We start from the raw sequence: 18,344 nt of genomic DNA on the forward strand, positions 1-18,344 counted from the left end.
AATAGCGTACTTATATGTTAGGGGCTAATGAACATTAGTTTTCAAGCAATTTCTGTTCAAAACATCTTTCCAGAAAGACAGTAGATTAAGACAACAATAACACATATGCTCTAATGTACCTAAATCTTTGTTACAGAACCACTATAGTTTAGACATTCCTGGGTTAGCCTTATGTTGTTTAATTGGGATCTATAAGGCTTTATGCGATATAAAATACAAAGATTGTAAAATAGGAGCAGAAGCCAAAGGTTTAACAGATTTACGCCTGTGTTTACAAAGGTGTGCTATAGGCACGTTAGCATTTTTAAGTGCATTAAACGCTAACACACGTCAACTGCTAATGCGCCTATAGGAATGTATTGGTGCGTTAGCGTTTAACGCGCCTTAACAAGTGCATTGAAAACGCTAACACACCTTAGTAAACATACCCCTTAATCTAGAATCAAGCCCATTTAAAACCAAATTCTATAAATGGCACTGAAAAAACACGCTAAGCGCTATTCTATAAACAGCACTAACAGTTAGGCACTGTTTATAGAATAATGCTTAGAGCTGGGATCCACACCTAACCTTAGGCATGAGGATTTAAACCAACTAAACCTTCGTGTAAATCCTCGTGCCTAAATAACCAGGGGCGTAGCCAGACTTCGGCGGGACGGGGGGTCCTGAGCCTGAGGTGAGGGGGGAACATTTTAGCATCCCCAGCACCGCTGACCCCCCCCCACCATTGCCGACCCCCCTGCCGCCGCCGCCACCACCACCACCACCAACTTTGACCCCTCCTGACGACCCTCTCGACCCCCTTCTGCCGCCGACCCTCCCCCGCCGCTGTTGCCTACGTTTGCTGACGGGGGTCCCCACCAGCCGAGGTCCTCTTCTTCCGGCGCAAGGCTTCATTCTGTTTCTGTGAGTCAGACTCACAGAAACAGAATGAAGCCTTGCAGATCAGCCAGCGGCCACATTGCTGGCTGATCTGCAAGGCTTCGTTCTGTTTCTGTGAGTCTGACGTCCTGCATGCACAACATGCAGGACGTCAGACTCAGAAACTGAATGAAGCCTTGCGCCGGAAGAAGAGGACCTTGGCTGGTGGGGGTTGGGGTCCCCCGCCAGCAAAGGTAGGTGACAGCGACAGCGGGTTGGCGGCGGGAGGGGGGGTCGACAGGGTCATTGGCAGGGGGGTCCAGGGCCAAATCTATGGGGGCCCAGGCCCTGGTGGCCCCACATAGCTATGCCACTGAATTAGACACAGATTCTCTTTATTCTGTAACAGCATGCATAAATTATTGGAATGCCCCTGATCTGACCCTCCATTGACCACACCCCATTTTTGGAAACTTGCATAAAATTTATGTGTGTATCCTGGTGCCTAAAATGTGTGTGAAATTTTTAATTAGTTTTGATAATTGATTATTACCCAATTATCGGTGCTAATTGGATTGTTCAGTTACCCTAGTAGCGCTCTAGAAATGTTAAGTAGTAGTAGTAGTAGTATATAGGCTATATGGAATATTAATGATGTCTGCAGGAGATGTAATTTTATGAGATCTTAAAACTTTTGAGATGGCTGAGTGAAGTTGTAAATATTTAAATAATTGTGAAGATGGTAAAACTATAAGTATCTTGAAGATGTTTAAATGAAGGACTATGTTTATCATTATAAATATCATTTAGGCTTAGTATATTCAAAGATATCCACTCATCCCATAAAAATGGTGAAGAGCCAATTTTAATATTAGGATACCCTCAGATCAAGGCGTCAAGCAAAGTTTTAAGTTGTTTCTTAGTTGATGCATAAAAATATAATAATGCTTGTAAGGTGGCTGAAATAACTAGCCATTTATTAACGACTGTAATAGGTGACAATTTTAAAAGATGTCCCTTGGAGAGAGGACGAATCATAAATTGATCCATATGTATCCAAACAGGTGAAGATTGTGTTACAGCTTTAAGCCATATAATGGCTGCTTTAACTAAAAATATGTCTAAATGTAATTATTGGTCCATTGTTGCCTTCTGTAGTATTGTATACTTGGGTTAGAAGATCATAAAAGAAATTTCCTAAATGTGACAATTTTTATTTTTCAGGGACAAATGTTAAGAAGTTGTAGCTGTATAAAACTCTTGCTGTAGCATCTGATTCTTCCTATATAAAATGAATGAGAACACTGAACATTCTGGCTATGTCTGGAACACCTTTAATACATGACCAACATATTTTCATTTCATTTATTCACTCATAAGTACATAAGTATCGCCATGCTGGGACAGACCAAGGGTCCATCGAGCCCAGCACCCTGTCACCGACAGCGGCCAAAAGAACAAGCAATTTGTCTCGCCCATCCTAGAAATACAGTATTCCCTCGTCCATTCAATAACATTCTATGGCTTTTTCCTCGAGGAAGCCGTCCAACCCTTTTTTGAAGTCCGCTAAGTTAACCGCCTTAACCACCTCTTCCGGCAGTGAATTCCAGAGTTTAACTATGCGTTGAGTGAAGAAAACTTTCCTTGTCCTAGTATTTTTGGAAAGCACAAACAGACGCTCCATATTGACCAGTTCCATTCCACTTATTATCTTATAAACCATTTTTACAGATTATTTATTTTTATCAAAGCAGTGCATACAATGCACTAGATTCTGTATATGGCGCCTTCTATATATGGCGCCTGAAAAATCCACGTGGAATAAATTTCTGCCTAAGCGTATTCTATTAGCGGCACCTAGATTTAGGCGTGGTATATAGAATACGCTTCGTTGATATCCCAGCACCTAGAACTACGTGCATCCGTTTACACCAAGGAAACGTGATGTAAATACCAGCACGTAGATTTAAGCGCAGAGGGGCATATGCTATAGCAGGGCGTATAAATTTTGAAATGCCCATGAAATGCCCATTACCCTGCCTATAACCTTGCCCCTTTTTGGCTGTGTGCATTAGAATTTAGGTGCTGTGCATTACAGCAAGTTGTGCGCATAAATTTTAATTATTGCCAATTAGTGCTCATTATTGCTCGTTAAGTGCTGTTAAAAATGCTTCTAAAGCCAATTAAGTTACGCGCATTGTTATAGAATACGCTTGGCTTTTGGCGCAGATCGCTGGGCATGATATAGAGAATCTGGCGGAATATGGTTTATAGTTTATTAAAATTTTCATATACTGCCTTTCCTGAAAACATCACAGGGCAGTTTACAATAAAAACATTTAAAAAGATAGGAACACCATAAATAAAATTAAAGAATCAATCCCACAACGAAAGACACCATTAGAAAAAAGGCCATTCATACAAGAACAAGATTTTCTCATCCAAACCATTCATTCCAGTCATACATAGCATAAATCCAATCATAACAAATCACAGATACAATATATATCACTAATCAGTAAATGGTATATATAATAAACATCTACCCAAACAATAAGTAGACATCTGCATAATATATATCGCGTTGTTCCGTTTCAAATTTAGCAACCACAAAGTATTTATACGAAAGGAATTTGCATTCTTTGCACCTGCTATTTGTATGGGTGGCCAAGCGAGGACAAAATAGCCGGCATACTATTGAAAATCATCTCTATGCAGGCTATTTTTCTCTCCCCCGCCCCTCCCAAACTCTAAACACATCCACATAAACACTTCTTTTTACTGTGACTAAAAGCCTGTGTGCAGTGCATTCCAGGAGGGCAGTTTGTGGTCAGGCCATTTTACCCAGGCAACTACTGTACCTTTTTAATTCCTGAAGAAAGCATACCATCTGGGTGACACTTGAAATTAAAAATCTTGGACATGTTCAATCCCTATGATTACCCATTCATCAAAAATCCTAGCTTTACATCCTGGTTCAAAGTCCTCATTATCCACTATTGGAGTGAAGAATGCATTTTCCTGAATAGCTTCCATGCCCAATGCAAGATTGCACAAGACCCAGTGCCATGTAAAATCCTTCAAACCTCTTGTATATTTTTCACATTCTTCTGTCTAAAAAATATAGTTCAAAATGTGTTAAAGTAGGAGTTTATATCATTGATCTATACAACATACTGTACACTTTCAACATGAAGGCACAAGCATAGAAATAATTAAGAATAAGAAACGAAAAAGCCTTGATCGCATGTCTTCACACCCTTTGTCATACCAAATCCACACTTGGCCTGTTTCCAAAATTTGCCTTAACAAGGCCAATAATAAGTTAAACAGAGCCCACCCATGTCCAATCACAGTGGCTGAACTGATCCAAATACTTCAGGATGAAAAATCAAGCTGTGTCTTTTGCGTAAAGTTAATGAAGCAAACGTCTAAACATGCTGAGCACAGAGCTGCTGCAAGAATTCTGGGATAAAGTTATTGAAAGGTATATAGATTGAGGGAGAGCTATAGGAAAATTTCAAAGTGTTTAAATATCCTTTGGGGCACTGTCAGGCCTATCTTTGTAAACTTGAAACAGTTTGATACACCCAAGACAATGCCTTGATCAGGTCATCTCTTCAAAGTCAGTTGTCTGATGTTAAGCAAACTGCTGAGAAGATCTCTGTGAGCCTTAGATTACTTTAAGAGAACTATAGAGGTCTCTGGCTCAGACTTAGGAAAATGTTGACTGTTCAACAATTTCAAGATTACCGTATTTTTCGGACTATAAGACGCACTTTTTTCCCCCAAAATTTGGGAGGAAAAAGGGGGGTGCGTCTTATAGTCCGAAGGTAGCGTTTTTGGACCGCCGTCCCGTACTTACACGATTCCATGTCTCGCCGAGACCGTCAGAAAAGCATTGAGGAGCACGGAGAGCAGCGCGATGGGCAGGAAAGAGGGGGCTCTTTCCTGCCCCGACGTCACTAGACCACCAGGGAACATGGAATCGTGTAAGTACGGGATGGCGGTCCAAAACTCAGACAAGACGCACCAGAGCACCTAGGTTTTAGAGGAGGGAAAAAGGAAAAATTTTTTTTCCTATTTCCCTCCTCTAAAACCTAGGTGCGTCTTATGGTCCGGTGCGTCTTAAAGTCTGAAAAATACGGTACTCCACAAACATGGCTAGTATGGGAGGGTGACTAGAAAGAAGACACTGCTGAAGAAAAGCCTTTGGGGGGGATTCAGTAAATGGCACCCAAAGTTAGGTACCGAGATGATCCGCGCTAAGTTAGTATTCTGCAAAGGGCGCTCAGTATGGAATGACCTTTACAGAATACTAGCTTGAGTGCGCATCTCGCACCCAACTTTGGGGTCCTTTTACAAAGCAGTGGTAAGCCCAACGCAGGCTGAATCCAGTAGAAAATCTGTGGCAAGACTTGAAGAGCCTGAACTATTTTGCCAAGGCAAATGGGCAAATATTTCACCATCCTGTTTTACAAGGTTGGTAGACACATAATCTAAACTACTGATGGCTTTTATTGCTGCACAAGGGGTTTTACCCAATCAAGGGGGTGTGAAACTAGAATCAAGGTGTGTGAAACTTGGTTTCTTATTCTTAATTACTTTTTGAATATTCCTGTAATTGTTCTTGCAAGTTTAAAAGTGTAGAGTATGTTGTGTAAATTAGTGAAGCAATCTCCTACTTTGATGCATTTTTAAATTACATTTTGTTAGACAACAGAATGTGAAAAGTGTACAAAGACGTGAAGATGTAGCTATTTCCAATGACCCCTGTGATGAAGAGGATGTGATTAGTTAAAATGGTGATATTCACCAGATGGCTCCATATGTTTCAGTTCCTCCTACTAGTGAGTCACAATAAAGACCTGAAGACATTGAATAAAACTATTTCCTCCTTTTTATGGGAAAGTAAAAAAAAAAATCCAGGCTTCTATTACATAAAAATTGTTTACCAATTCCAATTAACTGCCTTCACTCTCAGGCCGACGTAGAATGTCAGAGCACTTTAAATTTTAGGACTGTTCAGTTCAGAGCCACATCAGATTGTTTTGCTTACCTGCATGAAGGATGGAGGCCTAGCTTTACCTGATGTTAAAAATGATAATTAATCCTGTTTATTGTGACAAGCACATGACTGGCTTGGTAAGATCTCACTTTATTCAGTTTTGAAATAGTGAAACAGCTTGTGAAGCCATTAGCTCTCTCATTCCTCAGAGAAGGTTTCAAGTGTCCTTTCGATTTCATTTGTTTTTTTTTTTTTCAGGTTATCAATAGAAATCAGACAAAATAAAACATGGAAAAGAAAATAAGATGATACCTTTTTTATTGGACATAACTTAATACATTTCTTGATTAGCTTTCGAAGGTTGCCCTTCTTCCTCAGATCGGAAATAAGCAAATGTGCTAGCTGACAGTGTATATAAGTGAAAACATTCAAGCATTACTATGACAGTAAAATAGATACCATTGGAGATTCTACATGGAATGTTGCTACTATTGGAGATTCTACATGGAATGTTGCTATTCCACTAGCAACATTCCATGTAGAAGCCTGCGCGGCCACATTGGTGATCTGCAAGGGCCGACTTCTACATGGAATGTTGCTAGTGGAATAGCAACATTCCATGTAGAATCTATAGAAATCAAACAAAATAAAACATGGAAAAGAAATTAAGATGATACCTTTTTTATTGGACATAACTTAATACATTTCTTGATTAGCTTTCGAAGGTTGCCCTTCTTCCTCAGATCGGAAATAAGCAAATGTGCTAGCTGACAGTGTATATAAGTGAAAACATTCAAGCATTACTATGACAGTAAAATAGATACCATTGGAGATTCTACATGGAATGTTGCTACTATTGGAGATTCTACATGGAATGTTGCTATTCCACTAGCAACATTCCATGTAGAAGGCTGCGCAGGCTTCTGTTTCTGTGAGTCTGACGTCCTGCACGTACGTGCAGGACGTCAGACTCACAGAAGCAGAAGCCTGCGCGGCCACATTGGTGATCTGCAAGGGCCGACTTCTACATGGAATGTTGCTAGTGGAATAGCAACATTCCATGTAGAATCTATAGAAATCAAACAAAATAAAACATGGAAAAGAAAATAAGATGATACCTTTTTTATTGGACATAACTTAATACATTTCTTGATTAGCTTTCGAAGGTTGCCCTTCTTCGTCAGATCGGAAATAAGCAAATGTGTTGGCTGACAGTGTATATAAGTGAAAACATTCAAGCATTACTATGACAGTCTGACAGGGTGGGAGGATGGGGTGGGTCGGAGGTATGCATGGGGACATCAAAGCATATCATTGATATTCTAACAGGATGGGTATTGGTAGGTGAGAGGAGGGTAATAAACAGAGAAATACAACTTTATGGTTTATAATGGGTTAGAAAACCCAGATCCTTATTAAGTCCTGTTTGTTGGGTGTCAAAATATTTAATCATTCTTATTTCAAAGGTCTTACGTTCCTGTATTGTTTTAAAATTACCTTTCAGTATTCTTACTTTTTTTTTTCAGGAAAGTGATGAGACGGAAGTAGATAAGAACAAATGTTGCACCCTTTGCAACATGTTCTTCACATCTGCCATTGTCGCAGAGTCTCACTACCAGGGCAAGACTCACGCCAAGCGGGTGAAGCTGGTGCTGGGGGAGTCACCCAGCACATGCACATGCACAGGTGAGGTTTAACTCACAGCACTGAAAATCCAGCAGGAAAGTTGGTGGCTGGCTCAGACAGACCAGAATGCTACACTGCCTCTTGGCTCTGTGGGTTTCCAAGACCTCCCACTCCTATAATTCTGTGTAGCAGCTGGACTGTCTCAGATAGTCGAAAACCAGTTTAATTCATAATGGTTTACAGCATTATTGTGAGGAACTGGGAAATGTGGATCTTCATTATGAGACTTGTTAAAAATTCTTCCTTCATTTTTAAATTTCTGATCTTGGTCTCACTTTATTGGTTTGATACTGAATGCTTATTGACCTGTCACAAATTTAATAAAAGCTGTAAAACCCATACTGGGTCAATATTCAGTGGGAGCAGTGAGCATGTTTTTTCAAACGCTGGCCGTGGCATTAAAAAAATTGTGCATTTCAGTCCCAGTAAATGGATAGGCAGTTGCAGTGAATATGCATAGACAGTGCTTTCTGCCAGTAGCTACGGTCCTCATTTTATAAGCCCTTATGTGCATAAATGTCTAAGTCCCCATTAAAAAAAAAACCGAAGATATGCATGTATCAAACCCTGAGGACCAGGGGAACCAGGTTCGATTCTCACTGCAGCTCTTGGTGACTTTGGGCAACTCATTTAACCCTCCATTGCCCCAGGTACAAAATAAGTACCTGTATATTTTATTTTTATTATTTTATTTGTTGCATTTGTATCCCACATTTTCCCACCTACTTGCAGGCTCAATGTGGCTTACAATGTTCCGTCATGGCTTTCGCCGTTCCAGAGTAGAAGATACAATTGGTGTTACATAGAGAACATGGATGGTATAATTGAATTAAGCAAACAGATATAGTAAGAAAACATTCGGAAATAAGGTAGAGTGGTAATGTGTCACGTTTTCAGTTACTGATCATTGTGGTATGCCTTGTCGAAGAGATAGGTCTTCAGAGATTTACGAATAATATGTAAACCACCTTGATTGTAACCACACAAAGGCGGTATATCAAATCCCATCCCCTTTCCCTTTCCCTATATGCATCAGTTGAACCCAAGTGCATACAATTGAAAGGGAGATGGTCTGGCATGTTTTGGGTGGGGCAAAGGCATGCCACATTTATTCCCCATTTCAGAAGAGGACTAAACCCCAGATTCTATACAGGGCACTCAAATCTAGGTGTGGATCCCAGATCCGCTTGCAAACTGATTAGTTCATTAAGCAGTAACAATCAATAATTGGAGTTAACAAGCCCTTAACTGGCAAAAATTAGGAGTTGCATGCAATTCTACGTCAGCGTGAATGGAATTTATAGTGCGCAATGTAAAAGAAGGTGTGGCCATGGGAGGGTCAGGGGTGTTCCCAGGGTTTAGTCACCATGTTATAGAATAGGGTAATTTCCATGCCTAACTTCCAAAAGTCTCTTAAGGCTCTCAGATAGCACGACCCAACAATATTAGCATTCACAATATATAGCCTTGTGATACTTAATTTCAGAATGGTCTTAGAAGACCTCAGTCATCAGAGTCATGGGGCACTATATAGTTTTAGCCGCCACTCCTCCACATCCTCATTGGTCTCCGTGATATGTGTTATATTATATTGTATTTTGTTTGTTTTTAATTTTTTTTCTTTTCTTTTTTTAAACTATGAGGTATTCTCCATGCATTTGATTAGTGCTCTTACATTATTTATATAGAGTTTTATGCTATACAAGCACTTAACTTCAATAAGTCTGTTCTTTAAGGGAATTGTTGTCCGACACGATTTCGTGTTTCGCCATTCAAGCTGTTTCAAGGATATCTCCCCGTCTCGGTATCATGTAATTTTCTCACCGATGTAAGAAAATGACATGATACCGAGACGGGGAGATATAAATAATGTAAGAGCACTAATCAAATGCATGGAGAATACCTCATATTTAAAAAAAAGAAAAGAAAAAAAATTTAAAACAAACAAAATATAATATAACACATATCACGGAGACCAATGAGGATGTGGAGGAGTGGCGGCTAAAACTATATAGTGCCCCATGACTCTGATGACTGAGGTCTTCTAAGACCATTCTGAAATTAAGCATTACAAGTACTACTACTACTATTTAGCATTTCTATAGCGCTACAAGGCGTAAGCAGCGCTGCACAAACAGAAGAAAGACAGTCCCTGCTCAAAGAGCTTACAATCTAATAGGGTATATTAGGCTATATTAGGTTTCAGCAGGCATAGGTGCGGCATCCAAAGTTAGGCATGAGATCCGCACTAAGACACTATTTAGGGAGGGACTTTCTGTGCCAAGCACCCTTTTCTGAATATTGTATTAGCACAGATCTTTTCTGTGCCAAACTTTGAGCACCATTTACTGAATTAGCACCAAGAATTTATGTCCTAAAAAAAAAAAAAAAAAATCAATGTTGGGAGTTACACCTGCTTCCGAGCACATTTAGGATTTGGGCAACAGCTGCTATTGAGCAGCAATCCACTGGCGAGAATGGGAGGGCTGCCCTTTTTAATCCCCCAGTGGTTTTTGTCCCCCCCCCAATGCCAAACTGGTAAGGGAAACCAGTCATTGTGATAGCATCGGGATAATAATCGGTTATGTTCCCCAGTTCCCAAAGATTTTTCTAAAATCGATGTTTATGCAGTGCACACCCACTGCGTAAATGTCCATTTCTCTGCTATTTCAGAAACACTTTATGTCCACAGGTTCTGTTCTGAATTACTAGTGAAACTTGCAATGCACTGACCTGCACATCTCAAATACTTATCCAACCACCTGTCTAAAATGAATAGCAGCAATATTTGACCATCAAACAGACTTCTGTTAGGACAACTACATGGAGAGCAGCTGATCATCACCACTATCTTGTGCAGCTGGGTGAAAGACCCTCACTCTGTCCTCTCTTCACCCTACCATTATATAGATAAAGGGCAATTCTATAGGTACCCACATTTACACGCCCCTTGTGTATGTAAGTGTACAGAATACTAGTGCTTACATGCATAATTGTACATTTAGGGGGTAATTTTATTTTGTTACATTTGTACCCCACGCGTTCCCACTCATGGCAGGCTCAATGCGGCTTACATATTGTATACAGGTAATGATTTGTACCTGGGGCAATGGAGGGTTAAGTGACTTGCCCAGAGTCACAAGGAGCTGCCTGTGCCTGAGGTGGGAATCAAACTCAGTTCCTCAGTTCCCCAGGACCAAAGTCCACCACCCTAACCACTAGTAGGCCACTCCTCCACTATACAGTGCACCAAAATCAGGTGCAAATTAGGCACCAAGCTTTTGGCATGGCAACGGGAGTTAATGGATGTTAGGTGCCACAATGGGGCTACATCAGCAGTTAGACAGCACAGTGCACTTAGACACTATTCTATAACTCGGCACCTATGTGTTCTAGTGTGTAACTGCAAAGGGAGCATTTTCGGTTGAAACCAAACTGTGCTGTACAGCCCCCACTCCTTCCCTCTTCCTCCTCTGAACAGGAGTATTCCCCGGGCCCTCCCTCTGGGTCCTACCATATCGGATTGAGCAGAAATGATCAATTGCTCCTGCCCATGCCAGCTCCAGTCTCAAAATGGCTGCTGTGAGACTGTCTCTGGAAGTCCCGGCTGTGGGGCATACACAGATAACAACCTTTTGGTGTGTTATTGGGTAAATGACACAGATTGCAGAAGAACGTGACTCTGCCACATTCTGGCATTAGACAAATTAGTGTCTGGAAAGCAATTGTGTTTCCATTTATCTTTATACCCAAATTCACAACAATAACAGAACTAACTCCACACACAAGGGTATTAAAAATAGTCTGCTTATTTATTTACAGTAGTAGGAAAAACAATATGAAAAGGCAAGAATGAAGACAATGAAGTTCTTATCATAGAATTAGCTCAGAGTAAATGCACATTACCCTAGTCAGATTTATAATTCAGTCAGTTACTCAAAACTTTTAGGTGACAGTTTAATTGCCAGGATTCCCCTTCTGTAACACACCAGACTCATCATTTCAGCCTTCCCTCCCTAGTCTCACTCTTTCTCAACCCCCCAGATACCCCATCTCCATGTTTACAGACGTGCCAGGTCACACGCATTTTGCATGTGACACATGCATTTGCCCCTCTTCTCCAGCTCACATGCTAAAGCACCTTTTTCTCCAGCACTGGCTCTTCTTCTCTCCTCTCCTCCTCAGGCACAATCCTCCCACACTATGATCAGAGAGAATAGCGTGCTTAAATTTGCATGCTATTATCTCTGATCATAGGGGCGGTAAAGCCCTGTGCTGTTCCAGCGCTATTTTTAGAGCGCTGTATGGAACAGTGTGGGGCTTTCGATCATCTGCCCATTAAGTAGCAATATTGCCTCTTGTATGTGTAACTGGCACTGTTTACATGTGTAAAATCCCAAATGATGCTGTTGTTTTTTGAATGTTTTCCTTTGTAAAATGCCTTTTTGTGACATTCATGCCTCCAAATACATGTGCATTTTTGGCGGCATTGTACGCATTTTGGAAAAGGCACTTCGTTCAGCAAGGCTCATAAAATATTAGCTATTTTTTGAGCACATAATCCTATATGTCCGTTTTCTAACCTAGATGCCCTCTACAAATGTCTCCTCTATGTCATCTTCAGACTTCATTATATAAGATACCATCACAAAGGTATGCTGGGAATTGTAGGCTGACTTCTATTACAACTTCAAGGTTGCAAAAGCCAGAATATGTTTTTAGAAAAACAAAAAACAAACAAACCAATAAGCAGATCAGATGAAGCTGGTCTTCCTAATGGTGCAGTGACTAGGAGCACTAGAACTGCACAATGCAACTCTTCTCAGCTTTTATCCTGTCCCTGGGTGCTGTAGATTGCATTAGGTTGTCTTTTATTTATTAATTTGTAAGGTTCTTCAGTTAGGAAATGAAACATATAAATTGTGCAAAAACCACTTCAAAGGATGAGATCTCATATTCTCTTTCTAAAGCTTTTAAACCTGTGATTCACTAGAAAGACATCATTTAGTCATAAAATTGAACTGTTACAGTTCCCATGGACTAATTTGGATACAGGATGATGTCAATGAAAACTTTCAATTCAAGTACCATTAAAGTGAAGTGAGTTGGAAGATCATTCCCTTGGAAGGAGATGAGAAATACTTTAGGGAGCGTGAGAATAAGGGTGAAGAGAAAGCGTGAGGATGTGATGAGAGAAAGTGCAAGTGGGTGAGGAACTATGAGGGAGTGTTAGCAGGTGGCCATAATGTGCCTTCTTATGAAGTTGCAGGAAGAACATTCTGGGCTTCTGTTCCAGAAAGGTGTTGATCGGGGCGGACTGACAGAGGTAGGGGCCCTTGGACAGTAAAGTTCATTGGCCCCCCCTCAGCCACTGCCCGCCACCCTCCTTCAGCACATTACAGCCACCCCCCCTCCCACACACTACAGACCCCTGCAAGTGGGTCCTACCTTGAAGGGCACTGGTGGTCTAGTGGCTTCCTTGGGGACAGGAGAGAATCCCACTCTTTCCTGCCCGCTGTTGCTACCATGCCCGGGGCTGGTACAGCTGTTTTTTTCAAAATGGCTGCCAAGACTTCCTGCAGTAGTCTCGCAGGTCTCGGCAGCCATTTTTAAAACACAGCAGTACCAGGCACAGGCAAAGTGGCGGCAGTGGACAGAAAAGAGTGGGATTCTTTTCTGCCCCTGCAGAGGACACTAGTCCACCAGGGCCCTTCAATGTAGGACCACTGGGGTGGACTGTAGTGTGCGGTGGCAGCAGGTAATCTGGGCCCTCTAGAGCCTCTGGGCCCTCATGCATTGCCCAGTTGCCCAAATGGTCAGTCAGCCCCTGGTGTTGATCAAATCTGAACAGGGAATGGTCTATTCTGACAAAGTGGCCCAATAGAATTGAAGCTTTAAATTTTGGAGGAAAATACAAAACTCAGAGTTCAGGGAGGAGCCTCGTTGTCCTCCCCCAGAAGTGGTACTGTAAACAGGCATGTAGAACCACTTAGGGTGGGTACCCCACTCTTGGGCTCATCTGAGCCTTGCTTTCCTGCTCCAGGGGCAAAGGGAATGAAGAAGTAAGCACAGAGGAGCCAGTCTGATCCACAGCAGCCCCTTGAGGCACAGAGTACCAGAGAGATGAGGAGGGATAGATGATCAGGGAGATCTGATCATGATCCTCAGGAGAAGAGAGAGAGAGAGAGAGAGAGAGAGAGAGAGAGAGAGAGAGAGAGAGAGAGAGAGAATGAAGCTACTGTTACTATACAGCCCTTATTGGGTGATACTGGATAAGGCTTGGATGGGAAAGGACCCTGGGAAGTAATTGAGCTGGTGTGTGCTGAGAACCTGAAAAAGATGGGAGGTAGGGCCCATGTCTTTGATGTTGCCTTGACCTGTCTGAACTAAGAGAAAGGGACCACTGGGGAACACAGAATCGAGAGAGAGAGAGAGAGAGAGAGAGAGAGAGAGAGAGAGAGAGAGAGAGAGAGATGTCATTGGAGCACAGAAAATTTGCCTACCAAAGAGAATGCAAGGAATGGATTACATGTCTTGGATGGAGCAGTGGTCTTGAAAAATGAGGCAATGTATTCATTGTAAAACAAGGGAACTCAGGGAACCTCAGTACATCAGCACACCCAGAAGTCTCCTTTCTTTTTCTGAAATTTACTTTTATTGAATAAATGTAGATAGTTTACTCACAGTCAGATGTTCAGAAGTTCATGCCCCAACACAAGAGGCTTCATAGTTCGGAGAGCTGCAAAGGTGAATGAAGGTTGAAATCTGAAGAAAGGAAGCTTGTTGTAGAGATGGGAGGGTGATTAAATAGATGGAAGAAGTTCAGAGATGAGTTTCTGGCTTTGTGCAATATCTTAGGAGAGAGACTGAATAAGGTGAAAAGATGCGTTTCCTTTAGGGGATCAGAAAGACAAGTGCCCTGGTGGAAAAGATGGAGGAAGTGCCTCGTGGTGACAGGGAAGTCAGGAAAAGCCCCACACAAGCCCAGGGATAGGGAGGTAAAGAGGCTAATAGGGACAGAACCTGAGATCAGGTAGCAGGGGTGTTCCCAGAGGGCAGTCCTTGACTGGAGAGAAAGATCATACTCTGGCTGATCCATCGACAGAGATAGTAAGAGTAATCAGGAAATGATAGCAGGTAAACAAAGGAGCCAAGCTTGGCTGAGAAAGGGAGGCGGTCTTTGCAGGAGAATAGACCATTAGTAACAAACTTTATACAACAAGCAGGGGTGGTTGCGGTACATGTGAGACTACATTTCACACGATGAATTGCTCATATATCTTTGCAGTGAGGACTGCAGCAGCAAAAATCCTTAGATGTGAGAATAACAGTAAAGTCATTAAACACATTTTAGGGCCATACTATATAAACTAGTGTAAGACTGTCGGGGGGACAGAATACTTACGTATTTCAGTATTTCAGTGCTTCATTTGTCTAGTAGTGCTATAGAAATGATAAGTAGTAGTAGTATCTAGAAGACCTCAGCCATCAACCCCCCCCCAATTGCTCCAGATTACATATATCTTTAGATCCTCAATCATACTGCATAGTACTTATGAAACCACACAGCCCCATGACTGCTCACAGCTCTGTCTCATTTCTGATGGCATGAGATCGGCAGCAGGAAATGCTGTCTCACAAGTTTTGAAGTTGCTTGTGGAACCAGCACAGATGTTGCAGGTAGTCAGTAGCTGAGGGACAGGTTCTGCCTCTCAGCAGATGCAGCAAATGTTGGGGAAGGAGCGCAAAATGCAGGGGCAGGAGAACTGGAAATGGGTGTCAGGGAGGAAGTAAATAATAAATTAGAGGGCAGACACTGAGCAAAGAAGGAAGAGCCAAAGGGCCAGTGCATTTTTTCTAGTGAAAAAGGTGCCGGTACTCAAATGCTAGGCCATCCCTTTAGGGGTGGGGTGATCACTGAGGGACCCACCCCACAATAGCCAGGCCCCCCCGCAACCAGTCACAGAATCTAGGACAAGGCAGAATTGGTGTGAAGAGCCTGAGCTCTTTCATTAAAACTTGGGGACCATGGGTCAATTTTAGCAGACATTGGAAAAGGTGCCGGTACTCAGTACCCCCAAGTACCCCCTCAGAAAAAGCCCTGCAAAGGGCCAATGCTGGGCAAGAAGTGAGAAAAAAGTAAAGAATAAATTCTGGGGGAGAAACAGGAGCGAAGGGAAGGGGTCTATGAGGAAGTCTATGTTCCCTTCTAAGTAACTCAGCCAGGAACAAGCTCCCTGAAGCATATGACTAAGGCTGTCCTTGAAAAACCTGGCAGGCAGGTAAATTGTGTTGCTATCACACAGAGCAGCTGCAGTAAGCTCAGAGAGCCAGGTCAAACAGCTTTAGAGTAATAAAAAGAGCAGATAACACCAGGTTGGACTCTCACACTTTCTTTCTCTCTGGGGCAGCCTGAAGCTGTACTAGATCTTATATTTAATTATGGAGCAGCACACAGGCAGGTCTTTCTGCTCTTTTTGTAATAACCAAGCTATGATATCAGAAGGAGAGAGTTGTACTGAATTTTTAAAACTCTTATTGTTCTGGGTAGATTTTAAGCTTTGGTTGATTTGACAAGCCCAAATCCCTTACTTTATTTAAAGTTCTGAGAGTGTCTCTGGATATAGATTTGCCTATTAGGAACTCTACTACTACTACTACTACTACTTAACATTTCTATAGCGCTGCTAGGGTTACGCAGCGCTGTACAATTTAACATAAAAGGACAGGCCCTGCTCAAAGAGCTTACAATCTAAAGGACAAGTGACTAGACGATACGATGGGGGCAGTCAATTTGGGGCAGTCCAGATATCCTGAAGGTAAGAGTTAGGTGCCGAAGGCAGCATTGAAGAGGTGGGTTTTAAGCAGAGACTTGAAGATGGGCAGGGAGGGGGCTTGACGTAGGGGCTCAGGAAGGTTGTTCCAGGCATAGGGTGAGGCGAGGCAGAATGGGCGGAGCCTGGAGTTGGCAGTGGTGGAGAAGGGTACTGAGAGGAGGGATTTGTCCTGTGAACAGAGGTTACGGGTGGGAACATAAGGGGAGATGAGGGTAGAGAGGTAGTGAGGGGCAGCAGATTGAGTACATTTGTAGGTAAGAAGGAGGAGCTTGAACTGAATGCGGTAAAGTATTGGAAGCCAGTGAAGTGACCTGAGAAGAGGGGTGATATGAGTATATAGGTTCTGGCGGAATATAAGACGTGCAGCAGAGTTCTGAACAGATTGAAGGGGGGATAGATGGCTAAGTGGGAGTCCGGTGAGGAGTAAGTTGCAGTAGTCAAGTCGGGAGGTAATGAGAGCGTGGACGAGAGTTCGGGTGGTGTGTTCAGAGAGGAAAGGGCGAATTTTGCTGATGTTGAAGAGGAAGAAGCGACAGGTCTTGGCTATCTGCTGGATGTGTGCCGAGAAGGAGAGGGAGGAGTCAAAGATGACTCCGAGGTTGCAGGCAGATGAGACGGGGAGGATGAGGGTGTTATCCACTGAGATAGAAAGTGGAGGAAGAGGAGAAGTGGGTTTTGGTGGAAAGACGATGAGCTCAGTCTTGGACATGTTCAGTTTGTAAGCTCTTTGAGCAGGGACTGTCTTTCTTCTATGTTTGTGCAGCGCTGCGTATGCCTTGTAGCGCTATAGAAATGCTAAATAGTAGTAGTAGTAGTAGTTTCAGGTTGGACATCCATGTAGCAATGTCGGTTAAGCAGGCCGATACCTTTGCCTGGGTCTCCGCGGTGATGTCTGGTGTGGAGAGATACAGCTGGGTGTCGTCTGCATAGAGATGGTACTGGAAGCCATGAGATGAGATGAGGGAACCCAGGGAAGAGGTGTAGATTGAGAAGAGAAGGGGTCCAAGGACAGATCCCTGGGGAACACCAACAGATAGCGAGATGGGGGTGGAGGAGGATCCATGGGAGTGAACTCTGAAGGTGCGGTGGGAGAGCTAGGAGGAGAACCAGGAGAGGACAGAGCCCTGGAACCCGAATTAGGACAGTGTGGCAAGGAGTAGATCATGATTGACAGTGTCAAAAGCGGCGGATAGATCGAGGAGGATGAGGATGGAGTAGTGGCCTCTGGATTTGGCAAGAAACAGGTCATTACAGACTTTAGAGAGTGCTGTTTCTGTCGAGTGTAGAGGGTGAAAACCGGATTGAAGTGGATCAAGGATGGCATGAGAGGAGAGAAAATCAAGGCAGCGGCTGTGAACGGCACGCTCAAGTATTTTGGAGAGGAAGGGTAGGAGGGAAATGGGGCGGTAGTTGGAGGGACAGGTAGGGTCAAGTGATGGTTTTTTGAGGAGAGGTGTGACTACGGCTTGCTTGAAGGTGTCAGGGACAGTTGCAGTGGAAAGAGAGAGGTTGAGGATATGACAGATGGACGGGGTGACAGTATGAGAGATGGTGTTAAGTAAGTTGGTGGGGATGGGATCAGAGGAACAGGTGGTACTTTTCGAGCAGGAAAGAAGGCGAGCGGTTTCCTCCTCGGTGATGTCTGGAAAGGAGGAGAAAGAGAAAGAGGCCTGGCTTGGTTGTTCGAGGGTTAAAGGGTGAAAAGGAGGAGATGGTTTGGCAGTGAACTCAAGGTTGATCTTTTGCACCTTGTCGCGGAAGTAATCGGCCAGTGATTGAGGGGAGAGTGAGGGGGGGGGGGGGTAGGAGCGGAGGGCACTTTGAGGAGGGAGTTAAGGGTGGCGAAGAGACGACAGGGGTTGGAGCTGAGAGAATTGGTCAGTTGGGTGTAATAGTCCTGTTTGGCAAGGAATAGGGAAGAGTGGAGGGAGGATAGCATGAATTTGTAGTGA

At 42.9% G+C, this 18,344-nt stretch overlaps 1 protein-coding gene across 1 annotated transcript in view; it reads left to right on the top strand.

Moving 5' to 3' along the window:
* The window catches only part of LOC115470035 (zinc finger matrin-type protein 4-like), a 239,821-nt gene that overhangs the window by 57,840 nt on the left and 163,637 nt on the right, over nt 1–18,344 (top strand). The window contains exon 3 of the mRNA XM_030202900.1: nt 7,396–7,555. Coding sequence (XP_030058760.1) covers nt 7,396–7,555 — 160 coding nt within the window. The remainder of the gene's footprint in view (nt 1–7,395; nt 7,556–18,344) is intronic.

The sequence above is a fragment of the Microcaecilia unicolor genome, chromosome 5, assembly GCF_901765095.1.
Source record: "Microcaecilia unicolor chromosome 5, aMicUni1.1, whole genome shotgun sequence".
In the NCBI taxonomy this organism is placed as follows: domain Eukaryota; kingdom Metazoa; phylum Chordata; class Amphibia; order Gymnophiona; family Siphonopidae; genus Microcaecilia; species Microcaecilia unicolor.